General features: G+C 37.6%; 1 protein-coding gene across 1 annotated transcript; it reads left to right on the forward strand.

The window, feature by feature from the left end:
• Positions 1-267: 267 nt before the first annotated feature.
• LOC145943437 (E3 SUMO-protein ligase ZBED1-like) lies at positions 268-1,596 on the forward strand. Its single transcript, XM_083050942.1, has one exon. It carries the CDS (start codon positions 268-270, stop codon positions 1,594-1,596), a length of 1,329 nt encoding a protein of 442 aa, XP_082907068.1.
• Positions 1,597-14,007: the final 12,411 nt, after the last annotated feature.

A 14,007-nucleotide genomic window follows, 5' to 3' on the forward strand; every position in this document is an offset into this window, starting at 1 on the left:
AAACAACAATATATTAACAATACCAATAAAACGAACTCGTATAGCGTCAGCTCGCTCAAAAAAATTAGGATCAATTAGTAAAGAACGTAGTGACAGGATAACACAAGCTGTGACGAAATTGATTGCATGCAGTCGATTACCGTATAGTTTTGTTTCTAGTTCTTCCTTCAAAGATTTTATGAAGGAAATAGAACCAACTATATCTGTCCATGCAGCCAAACAATAATTCGTCGACTACGCGTTTTGGAAGACGAAATAAAAATAAAAATGCAACGAATGTTCGTCGGAGTACAGTATATTTCTATAGACACGGATTGCTGGACCTCAAGATCACAAGAAGGTTATATAAGCGTTAACGTTCATATAATTGATGATAATTGGATACCGTATATTTTTACTCTTTGTATAGAAGAGTTTGAAGAACGCCACAATGCTGAAAATCTGGCCGACAGATTATACAATGTGATGGTCCAGTTTGGAATCGACGAGAAAATAGTTGCCATCACAAACGATAACGCAAGCAATATCGTGAAAGCTGTGCAGATGATGCATAATATCCCGAACGACGTAACTTGTGCTGCTCACAAAATTCATTTAGCAGTGCAACATTCACTTCAAGAAGGAAACGTATCTGATACATTAAATAAGGCAACTAAAATTGTTTCTCATTTCCGGCATTCTACAGTAGCTTCCAAAAGTCTTGAGCAAAAACAAGAACAACTTGGCTTACCAAAATTAAAACTAATACAAAGCGTATGTACTCGTTGGAATACAGATCTACAGATGGCTGAAAGGCTCATTGGAAATCGCAAAGTTATAATGAATGTTCTTGCAGATAGATCCGTCACAAGTCAAAAACAGGCACAAACTCTGGAAATTTTTGAAAGAGACTGGAATGTATTAGAGGCTCTGGTGGAGGTTTTGAAACCTTTAGAAGTCGCGACCGCAATTCTATCAGCAGAAACACTTTCTATTGTGAATCCAGTTATCCGCACTTTAATTGATAATCACCTCAGCAATGCTTTGAATAAATATGAAAAAGACGAGAATATTTCTTCTGTGATTGAAAATTTATCGATGCAGCTATCGGATCGCTTTTTTTCGGAAAAATATTCAGACTTAACACATTTAGCTGGAAAAGCTTCTTTCCTCGATCCACGATTTAAAATGTTGCAATTTGAGACGTCTGTAGCAAAAATTAAAATTAGAACTGAAATTGAGAAAAAGTCAAAAACTGTAAATACCGCAGAAACAGATGAAATTGTGCAAAAAAGTGAGAGTGCTTTGGATTTTCTTTTTAAACGTACTGACGAGAGCCAGCTTTCATCAGCAGCTCAACAATATAAAACATATCTAGCTCAACCAGAAATTGACATGAATTTGGACCCACTTAAATGGTGGAAATCCCACGAAAATAGATTTCCGCTTGTAGCACAGTTGGCTAAAAAATATCTGTGCATTCCTGCCACTTCTGTAGCTTCCGAAAGAACTTTTTCAACGGCAGGAAGCATTGTCACACCAAAAAGAAGTTGCTTGGCCACTGAAAATGTTGCAGCAAATGTATTTGTTTTTCAGAATAGAAAATATTTACAATAATATATTTACATTTTTCATAATAAATATTTTTATTATTTATGTTTGCATACGTACGAAATATAATATACATTATTAATTTTGTCTTCGATTTTTTTAATAAATGATAATTGTTTTGGCTCGAAAAGTTTTTTATTATTCTCTAAACCTACATAGTAAATAAAAATAAATAATTTTGAATTGATTTTTAATTTGCGGAAAGGGACACCATTTATTTAAAATAAAAATTTTTTCAACTATTTTAGCCATTGGTTAACGAAAATTTGAGAAAACCAAAGTGTACATGGCTATAACTAAAAAAATAGGGCATAAATGTGATAGTTTACAATTTAACACAGTAGTTTACAATTTAATTTTAGGAAATTTCGAACCTTCGAACCTTCAAAGATTCCTTCGTTCCTTCGAAGTTTCGAAGCTTCGATCCTTCGTAGATTCCTTCGTTCCTTCGAAGTCTTTCGAAGCTTCGAAGCTTCGATCCTTCGAAAAAATAACAGTACTACTTACAAGTAGTGCTTGTATTACCAAACTCGCTTCTTTCCCGTTTATCGCGAAATATTTAAATCGTCGCATATTTTCCGTTACTAAAATAATATGTTTAAAATTATAATCACCGACCTGTTGTTGTTGCAGCTGCTGACGGTGAGGTTGTTCCTCATCCTCCTTTCTTTCCGTGGCTCTCTTGAGTTATCGAATTATTTTCGGCTTCCTCCTCCTTCTCCTTTTCATTATTCGCCTCTTCTTCCGCGGTTTTTTCAACGTTATCGGAATGCGTCGAAATTTGTTTCACTTTTTCATTTCGTCGCCGCCATCGGCTGTCCCCCGCCTGCACTGACGAAATAGAAAGAAAAATTAAAATATAAATAAAAATGAAAGTTACATTGCTAGTGCTTTTTCCTTCACTAAATGTTCGGATTTAATCTCTGAGCTTACATTTATGTTAAGACGTCCTGGCTTGACGAACACTTTTTCCCTCTTCTTCTTTATTGCTCTAATTATTCTAAAGCTGGTGAATACCGAACGTTATTCGCAAGAGATAATAGTGAAATTCTACGATAGAATTATTTAATTTAGATTAAATTCGAACATTAAATTCAAATATTAATATTTAAAGACTAAATTTTCGATACTTCTTACTACCTTCCTACTTACCTTTTCCCTCTACGAGGGGCCCATATCTATTGTCCCATCCCTCTTTCTCTTCTCGCTCTCGCTCACGTGCCTCTCTAGAAACAAAATGTTTCTAATGTTACGGGGATGGATGTTATGTGGTTTTGTTTTCGTTTCTTTTCTTATTTCTTTTTTAATTTAATTCCAAACAGACAGAATTGAATGCTTATTGACATTAAATAAAAAAAAACAAAACAAAACAAAAAAACAAAAAAAAACAAGATCACGTAAGATCACTCCCTGAAAAATTAGGAAAATTTTAGTACCGGTTTCACGAAAATCGGTTCATAAATGTGAAAATAAATCGCGGTCAGACAAACAGACACAGAGGAAGGAAATTATATATATAGATTTATAAAAGGGAGTAGACTGCTTCTTTTTAAAAAAAGAAGAGTTGTCCTATAAAATAGTATGTGAGAACTAAAGAAATCGATAACGCCATCGAGATGAAACTGAAACAAAGAAATATGATAAAATAACTCAAGGGTAAAGACAACTCTTAGTAAAACAAGGAAAACTTACTCTTCATTACATTTTAATTGTCTGTTAAGTACAATAACAATAATTTCATTTCCCGCTGATAGCGTTCATCTTGAGATCCATCCTAATATTCCACTTTCCCATAAACCCTCATGTTGTATTCTCATTCCGACTCCCCAATTCTCTGGGTTCCCCAGAGACATGCTAGACAAATTCCTCCTTGACAGATTCAGGAGGATATGGTTCTCCCCCGAATAATTTGTGGACGCTAAAAACGTCATCCAACCACGATTAATATAAGTATGCCTGTTCCCGGGCTTCCTCCAACGTCCTACAGTTTATCTAATTCCTGGCGATCACCATCGAAAATTTCGCATTTCTTGTATTTGTCGAAGATTTAGGAATCCATCGATTTTGATGTTGTCTTCTGAAAATTAACAAAACGCACTGCTTTAATTTTACGAATAGAAGGATATACTTGACCGTTTTCTACTATATGACCAAGAAATTCTACTTTACTCTGTAAAAAACTCTGTAAAAAACGGTTTTTGAGACCATTTCAAGATTTCGAATTCCCATATCTCTATCTGTAGAAGGTATTATTAAATCATCTAAGTAAGTCAGCACTATTTTATTGTATATTTCATCTCGAAAAATTGCATTAATAAATCGTTGAAAAACTGATAATGAATTACAAAGACCGAAGGGTACTTTTAAAAATTCAAAGTAACCATCAGGAACGATAAATGCTGTATACTTTTGGCTGTTTTCAGCTATTGAAACATGAAAGAATCCGTTTTTCAGATCTAAGGTACTAAAGAATTTTGCGTTTTGTAAAAGATCAAGTTGGTCCTCTATAAGTGAAAGCGGATATCTATCTCGTACAATATTTTTGTATAATTATCGATAATCGACACATAATCTAGTACTTCCATCCTTTTTTTGCAACTAATACTATAGGACTCGCGTAATCGGAGAAGGAAGGTTGCGCGATACCGTTTCGAATCCACTCGCTTACATGCTCATTAACTTTTTCTCTCTCTTTCGGTGACAAATGCTGAGCTGTTTAATATACCGGCACTTCATCTTTTAAAACAATGGTCATTTTAACGTCTATTTCTTGCATGGACAATAATTATTAACAATGTTTTCAAGAGTTAATCGGTGTTTTTTTTCTGGAATGTGCGTCACGTCTATTTTGTTAGTTTTCTCGTGCTCTAGATCTATTTGAAATGTTTCAAATTCAGACAATTCGTCATTATTCGTTGTATTTCTTTAACTGGATTAATTGATATATCTCTGCTCTTTATACGCAACTCGACTCGTATTTAACAAAACGGTTCCAATAAGAAATTTAGTATAGTATACGAATGTCCGTCTACTGTTAATTCCGCGAAAAACTTTCCGAGTATTACATTATTATTCGACCCTATACCGCGAAAACGAGTTTCTTTATAGTTTAACGAAGGAGACCCTAATTTAACGTATTGATCCGCGCGCATCAAACATAAATCACTCCCTGTATCAATTAACGCAACGATTTTATGTCTGTTAACAACTTCTTTAACACATTTCGTCGTAATTACCTGTGTCGCCGTGCAGCTTTCTTTTGCATCTTGTCTTTTTTTAACATTTTGTCACAATATGTTTGTTCTTTTTAGCTGCACTGGTGCACTGGTGCACACTGGTGCAATAAGTTAAAGTGAGACAAATATATTTTGTTTCACTCTAACTTATTGCACTAGTTCATCAGTGCAGCTAAAAAGAACAAACCTAATGTGTCCATTGTTCCAATTAATCTTATGAATCCAATTAATCTTAAGCAAATATGGTTGACAAATATCTGATTTATTTAATCCTAATCGTAAACTATAAAGTGTTCGTCCTATTTAATCTTAGAAAATACGACAATTGACACGATAATAATACGATAAGGTGCATCCTTAGCTTCTTCTAATCTTACTGATATAATTACGACAAATAGTTAATTATATATATATATACGAAGTTAAATCATAAGAATATATATATTAACTATAAATAATACCTATTTAAATAGCAATGCAATAAAGAGCTTCTCGGGTCTTTCTTTTAATCCTAAGAACATATGTATATTATACGAAATAAAATAACACAGTTTCTCGATTAAGCTTAACTTTAATAGATACTTAAAAATACATTCAATGATAATAATTATTATAAATGATTAAAAGTATATATATGTTTGCGATCGCGCGCGCGCTCTTCGGAATTAACTGAATCAATGACGCTGTCAAGGCAGTTCTGAAACAATGCATAAAAATAATATGATGTCAAAGCAATGAAATAAATCCAAAGCAAAACAAAGTAAAAGAAACCTTACTTACCTAATTCTTATTCCTATAGAATCCCGCTTTGCGTAAGACTTCTTCACGGTACTCCGCGTTGTCAAAATCATCTTTAGCATCGTATCCCGCGTCCTCGCACCTCCTCACCGGTGCCGCGAAATCAATCATCCTCTGCACCCTTCTCTCAGCACGTAGCCTGCTCATCTTCATTACGTTCCCCCATAAACATAACCTCCACGGTGGCCCACAGTCCCAGTCGTCCTCTAGCAAACAAATAAAGGTTACATATATCGAACTATATCAATTACATATTAACCCACCGCGTCATAAAATTTAAAAGAACTTACTGAGAATCTCATCAGTGATCAGAACTCTCTCTCTGAACAACCTCTCCTCCTCGCTCCATTCCTCAAATAATTTATTTAGGGAGAAAATATCATCCCTTTTCTCCTCCAGGAAAGCCTCCCAGCGCCGTCTCTCTTCGGCTCTCTCTCGCCGATCTTCCTGATCCTTCTTCATGTTCTGATACACCATAGGAATGACGCTGGGCTGAGAAAAAAACCCTTAATTATTATATTTTCCTATCTCGATCACCTCGTTCCAAATTACTAAACAAATATAAAATATCACTAATGTCAGAAGTAATAGCATTAATAATAAATCAGATTCATACACATTCATGAACAACTTACGTTTTCTTTATTAAAATCCATCACCAAAATCATCGGTAGTCGCTTGATTATTACCCTCGTTTTCGAACGCGGGACTTCGATTTCCATTATAAACCTTTTTTTCACGACACTCTTACCACTGCAAAAACTAAAATGCGACTGTGCGATTCTTTTTCGTTGATTTACACGTGGAAAACTATTTCCTTTTTCCTCCCATTTCCCCTCTACTCACATACACTTTTACCTATGACATGTTTACGACTTTACACGCCCTTTCTAACTCTTCCCCAAAGACAAACACAACCTTTCCATGCGAAAGTTACACATATGGATGCAATATCAGACCCGCGCGGCTTGACGGCCCTGATCCCAAGAATTAGCGAACTACGAAAGCGTCCTCGAAAAAAATAACAAAAGAAAGAAGAGAATTTTTTTTTATTTTTAACATTAAGCATCTATGTAAGTTAATATAGTATATATTCCTCGTTACGATAAGTTTCACCCTAAACAATTAACATCTACGCATTGGTTCTAACTGATCTAATTAAAGTAATTTTAATGAAATATATATATCTTAATTATAGAACGTACATATATACCCAAGTACAATTCTTATATCCTACTCAGTTGCAAAATAAAGTTATAAGACATATAGCATATATATATAAAAAAAGAGAAAAAAAAATAATTTACATATTCATAATTTTAGAATAAAACGTTCATATAATCTATTATAATTCCATACCTTACTCGGTGACAAAAGGATACCTTATATACTATATATATATATATATATATATAAAGAAAAAGAAAACCCAAAAAGCACACAACAAAAAACAATATATATATATACGTATAATTAGAATAAGAATATATATATTCAATTATAATCATATATATATATATATATATATATATATATATATATCCTACTTGATTACAAAGTTATATGAATACAAATATATACATATAACCATAAATTTAAGACAATATCACATACACGAACAATTAGATTAAGAATATCTATATATATATATATATATACTTCACTATGCATTATTACAGACATGTTGTCGTACTTCGCGATTCTCGTTCTCGTTAATCCGATTCACGCTCTTATTGGATTCGATTGTGGCGGACAACAACTGAATATTACTTCGGTATCGTTGCTCGATGTTGGAGAATGCAATCGGAAACCCAATTCAACCGACGTCTACATGCAACTCTTACAACTCTCGGACTACAATCATGCAGAAGTCATCCAGTGCAAGGTGGAAATATCACGGACAATTTATCACTGCGGAATGCACTCGCATGTCTCCGTAGTCCATAACGGAAAGGCAGATTATATCCACGAAACCGGATATACAGTGTGGGCATTCCAAGATGGAACATTCTCTCTCGGAGATGGCAATATTATTCACGGACTAAGAGCTAATCAGACTACTTATCATAGTCTCACCTTAGCCGGACGCACTAATAACGACGGAACCTGCAAAGGCACTCAGTACTCCGACCCTTACGGAACCTGGGACAACATCGTTGTTCAAGCCGTCGTCAAGATCTCCTTGAGGACATCGCACGTTCCCGTACAATTAAACTCCGGAAAAATAATATTAAAATCTGGAACCATTTGTCTCTTGAGCGAAGGATTTTGCATCGATTCAGAAAACGGATACTCGTATTGGAAACTCGTGCCAACATCTGCTTGCAATTTCCATCAATATGACGTTCTTTATGAGGGTTTAGCAACTAAAATTACAGATAATTCAACTAACCCTCTTTCTCCGATTATTTATAGTCTGACTACGCAGGACGTCACGTTCGCACTTACGAAGACAAAAGAATAACCCTTGTGTGGATATACCTTATTTCGCACAGAGCACCCTAAGCTCTTTATCCTAGAAACAAAGCAAGGAGATACCTTCGCCAGCCGAGGTATCATCCCCGTGGACAACCTGAATATATTCACATATATGAATTCTAAATTCGTGTACGTGGAAAAACATATCCGACAACAAATGACTTCATTATATTATAATGTTATGCAACAAAAATGCGAATTAGAAAGACAGGTAATCACCAACGCCCTGTCTTTCGCTACTCTTCAACCAGATGAATTCGCATATCGCCTTATGAAAAGACCCGGCTATATGGCAGTTACAACCGGAGAAACCACACACATCGTCAAATGCATACCTGTAGATGTTGTAGTAAGGAAAACAAAGGAATGTTACACAGAATTACCTGTAACCACCCGCAACACTTCCTTGTTTCTCACCCTGAAATCCCGGATAATTCTAAATATGGAAATCAAAGGGAATGCAGTTTTGAATTACCAACTATGTACCGTATCGAGGATATCTGGGTTCAATTTACACCTGAACCTCAAATCAGCGGAATATACTCCGAAGAAGATATAGAAAAACTGAGGGATCACATTATGTTCCCCGCAGAGAAACCCGCTCTTCTAAATACAATTGCAAGAGGAATTACGGGATACTCCATTAACTCCGATGCTGTCTCCATGTATAATTTATTGGACGAAGCCTCTCTCAATAAAATTGCCGAGAGTGCCGCCTCACGAGTATGGACCGGATTTATTTCATTCGGATCCGCAACCGCTGGAATCCTTGGCATTCTAATAATTATTCGCATCATAAAAGTCTTCGTCGATACAGCTATTCACGGTTATGCCTTACATTCCGCTTATGGATGGAGCATTTGGTTGGAGCCATTTGGAGCTCTCTCACTCATCTACTACTTCATCTCGCACGAGGACCTGTCGATAAGACCGATAACAAAAAACAAGCCAAGGGACCACCGTCACCTTCTGCCCCTGAAGACCTCTCCAAGGAACCTACCGTAATCATTAATGGGTTTTCAAGACCAAATGATAATGCCTCATCCAACATCGAATCAGCAACTACTAATAATGTTTCTGATATTAATTCATATCAGAATTTAAGAGATTGTTTAAAAGATCTCGAACAAATTCCTTCGAATACATCGCAATTTGTTCTTAAATAAGGGGGGAGGTGTAACGTCCCGTCATTTTCACGAAACCATATTTTTGCGCGCTACTGTTTTTCCTGCGCCGATACTTAAAATTTAAGGATAATTAATGATTTTCCTCTTTACATATAATTGTTTAGACTAAAATCAAGCATTTATATTATTAATTATTAACCATACCAAATCTAGGGTCTTCAGTTATCTAGTTCTAACTAGCCGCTACCAGGAACTAGCGATCCGACCAATCAAACGTCATCCGAGACCCCTGAGCGTATACTTCAACTAACCAGCTGTTATTATATGAAACTAACCCTTAGCAATAAGAATATATTTTAATCATGACTAACCCACCTATGTATGAATATTCAATATTAATTAAACAATATAATAATATTATTTATGGAATCAGAAACATAATAACTTGTCGAACTTTACTTAACAATTTAAGACTTACAGTAATAAGTTTTAGAAGTATTTTTAATCACTGACAGAATTATTATGAGGAAGGTTCCATAAATCTTTATCTTGCGATGCATTGTAATGACAAACCTGCGACAAGCATTCGATGAATTACTAAAAGTGTTCAAACACTTAATATTTTAAGACTCCATCCGCAATTATATTTACGAAGCCTTATTTCAGTCATTAAATGATTTCGATAACGAACCCAAAATCATTAAGATTTATTGAGTAAATTATTAAATGAAGAGACTTATAAATAAGGCCCATGTAGGTATAATTAAAGAGAATATTTTATTATAGAATTAGGTCAAACGAGAACAAGAGATTCTCGATATTACGTTATGGAATCATAATTCTATAATTTAGAAATAACTTAATCCTACCCTATTGCATTAAATTCAAGTTTTATTAAGAATTCTAATTAAATAACATAAAATAAATTATATAAGAAATGATTCCATAAACGTACAAATGAATATTTGGCGAACTGTAAGAAACTTTAACATGTATCTATGCGCAGACCCCTCTAAAATCAGCTCACAAATCAGCAAATAATTAAGCGCCAATCGTAGGTGACAAGTCGCTTCCTTCCGTTATCTCCCTCGCGTTATCGGATGCTAGCGTTTAAACCGCAAAAGAATAATAAATCAGACGCTTCTTGGAATCGTCGCTCCTCATCTCAAGCGCACCGCCGAACTTCAATATCCGGTCCAGATTATCTAAAACTCGTAAATTGATAGTTGACACCTAGAGCGCTCGCTCCTGCGGGTCATCGCATCGTGACCTCTTAGTACAATTTATTGTGACATATTCCAAGAAAACGTCTTTCTTAGAAATCCCCACCAAAGGGGAACTGCACACGACAGTCAGATTTTTCTCGATTTGATGGGTATATAAACCCTTAATTCTTAACTTCATTACGGCATACCATCATTAGCATCTCACCGTAACACTACGGCATATCATCATCGACATCTTACCGTAACTCTACGGCATCTCATTATCGAGATCCCACCGTAGCTCTACAGCACATCATTTCTGTAGCCTTACGATACTCAGTATAAAGTCACGCGTTTGCCGTCAACTGCGTTGACATACCCGATTTGTTAGTCGCGCATAGAATTATAAAGTAAAAATTAAATAAAGAACTCTTGTGCATCAAAACTCGAATACGTTGATTTTGCCAAACATCCCACGACCGAGGTCCTAGAGAAGCGAAGAAGGCGAACGAGCGTATAACAATTCACTGCCTGAAGTTCACAGTCTATCACAAGGTAAGTACTTATAATTACGCAGACTATTTAACACGCCGCTTCACGCCAATTCTAATTCTAAGTTGCGCTAGACTGACAATTCTCTTTCAATCATTATCTTCTCCTAAAACAAATAAACGAAATCCACTGTTAAGCATTGCATGCAGCTAACAGTTTCCCGTTGTCAGTCGATATTTATCAAATCAGAATCCAACTACCTTTCCATAATTATTCAAGGTATCAATATCAGAATTTAGCAACATTAACGTAGAAACAAAACTCCTGGTATCACTCGGACGTCGTCCAACCCGCATTTTACCTCTAGCCGTTGGACGTACCTTTCGTAGGTCCAGACGACTCTCTACCATTTCCCCAACTTCCCGTCGTTGTCGAGGCATCCATCGTACTTGCCCGATGACAAACCTCCCATCAACACCCTGCGTATCTCCATCGTCGACGAGGCATCCATCGTACTTGCCCGAAGACAACTCCTCATCACCTTCTCTCACCTAATAAAAATCGATAACAGGAGATCGCATAAGGATTCTTAAACAGAATTCCGAAACTAAATTCACTCTGGACGTGATCCAATCCTCATTTTACCTATAGTTGCAACGCATACTTTTACCGTAAGCACAAACAACTCTCTGCCATTTCCCCTACTTCCCGTCGTTGTCGAGGCATCCATCGTACTTGCCCGATGACAAAGCTCCCATCAACACCCTGAATAATTTCCATCGTCAACGAGGCATCCATTGTACTTGCCCGAAGACATTCTCCGTACCCCCAGACCTTCCTTTTGAATTCATATTTAAAACCAAATGAATAGACGTATCGGATATTGATATCTCACTCTCTCTAGTTCCCCTTCATGTTATCTCACGATAATCCTTATCTAACTCATTATAAACCCTTCATTCTGACCATATGACCCCTTGTAGATGAGCAACCCGAGAAACAGAAAAGCACGGATAAAAAGGAATCATCGAGCCGGCTTGAAAACTCGCGAAACACGCGCTGCATCGACTTTACGCTGGTTTAAGCGTAAGGCACATAAAAATAAGCCACGTGTCAAATCGTGTGAAATAGTATCATTTTCTCCCTGAAGATGAGGTCTTTAAGCGATACATTGTGTCGCTTAAAGACCTCATCTTCTCAAACTAATACCCCAAGAAGCTTAACTAACGAACACGAAATAACGCCTGTAATAAACTTACCGTCAGGCTTAGATTCATACTCTCCAGAATTAATATTATTCTCTGAATGGTGTCTGAACATACGCTATTTAAAAGAAGATTACACTGCAGATAACCATCAAGAAGAATCTCAACCTAACGATTTAATCTCTCAGCTAAAAACTCAACTCCCCGAGAATTCTTTAAAAATAGACGATGTTATAGCCCGAACTGTAACCAATATTAAAATAGTATAGTAGAACTAAGAATTTATTGTAAAGCATTATAATATAGTTTTACTTATAAAAGAGCGCTCTCGACAAACGCTCGTCGCGCGAAAACGCTAACGCAGCGAGACACGCGCGAAGCACCGGAAACCGCGAGATGCAAGCAACGACCTGCGACTTCGACCTGCTTCGCTTGCAATTAGAACCAAACGCGTGAATATAACTAACCAATCAGAGACCTGTTTCCAAGGGCCTCGCCCGTTGAAAATCAATGAACAAAAGAAGATATAAGACGGAGAACCCGCACGTGAAACGAGTCTCGAATAAAACTCCTAAACATCAAGACGGGGTCGCTAATAAGAACCCGGAACATCAGGACGAGACTCACTAATAAAGATCTGAATTATTGAGAGGAAATTGAAGGAGCATCTGCGCTCCTCGCCTCCTCGACCGCCCGCCCGACCGAGTTCCCTCCGCTCCCTAAAGGGAGTTAGGATTCGACACCGGTCGGATGGGCCTCCCTCTCGTGAAGTCGCCGGGGGAGGAGTTTGGGACTATTTAACGCCCCAGTTCCCACCCCCCGTCGACCTCACCCGGCGCAGTGGCTTCTTTCCACTACGCCGGTACTGGGGGGGGTCAGGCCTTGGTCCGACGTCGACTCCCCCCTCACTCCTGCCCCGTCTCCGGGGTGGGAGTCCGGTCCAGACCGTTCGGCGGTCTCCACCTCGGCCTCTTGTCCGAGGGAATCCCGCCGAACTCACGTCCTGGCTTCCTTTTCCCAGGGAGGAGTGTGCGCGCACACCCCTCACCCCCGAGGGGGTGTCCCGCCGGCCGCCCCACATCCGCACAAAGCGGACAACGCGGCTCGGCAGAGCACCCCCTTGCTATGTGTCCCGGAGCCCCGCAGCGGTAGCAGCGGGAGCTCCGGTCCACGGCCGAGGTGCACCGACGCCACGTGTGTCCAAGACACAGGCACCGGTAATCCCTCAGCCCTATTCCTTTCTCCATTCTTCTTTTTGGTAGGCATAAAGAGAGAAGGAAGGTCACCCAAACGTGACACCACGCTCGCCGCACTGGAAACACTTAGGTCCATTATTTTTAGTCGGACAGTCCTTGCTATGATGATCGGGTAGACCGCAGTTGAAACAATTTTTTTAATACTATTAAATTAAATATTTTGTTTGAAGACAATTTAAATGGAACGACCTCGAATAAGCTATATAGAAAGTAATTTCATAGAAGGCAAATAATAAGCGAATTATTAGAACTATACATAGTTATATAGTATACATATCTATGCGCGAACCCTCCTAAAATTGTGTCACGAGGCAATAGCTATAAAACGCCGAAGTCGCGACCCCCCTCTGATCACTAGCAAGGGTCCATGCTCACTCGCATCTCCCACGTGGCATGGGGTGCTGGTACCTGAATCACAGACAATCTAACATCGTAAAGCCGCGAACACTCCCGGATTTTATGACCTCGCATAGAAGAGATACATTTTTCCCACCTCCGCACAACTGAATGACCATATTTACTCAGATATCTAGTACATCCGATCTCATTGGTCTTCTAGCTGTAACCCCCTTATATTGAATAATTTATTATAAAAGGTTCTAAGAAAGAATTTCTTGAGA

This window comes from Prenolepis imparis, unplaced genomic scaffold, assembly GCF_030444845.1.
Source record: "Prenolepis imparis isolate NDT839.2.m4 unplaced genomic scaffold, iyPreImpa1.0 SCAF_12, whole genome shotgun sequence".
NCBI lineage: Eukaryota > Metazoa > Arthropoda > Insecta > Hymenoptera > Formicidae > Prenolepis > Prenolepis imparis.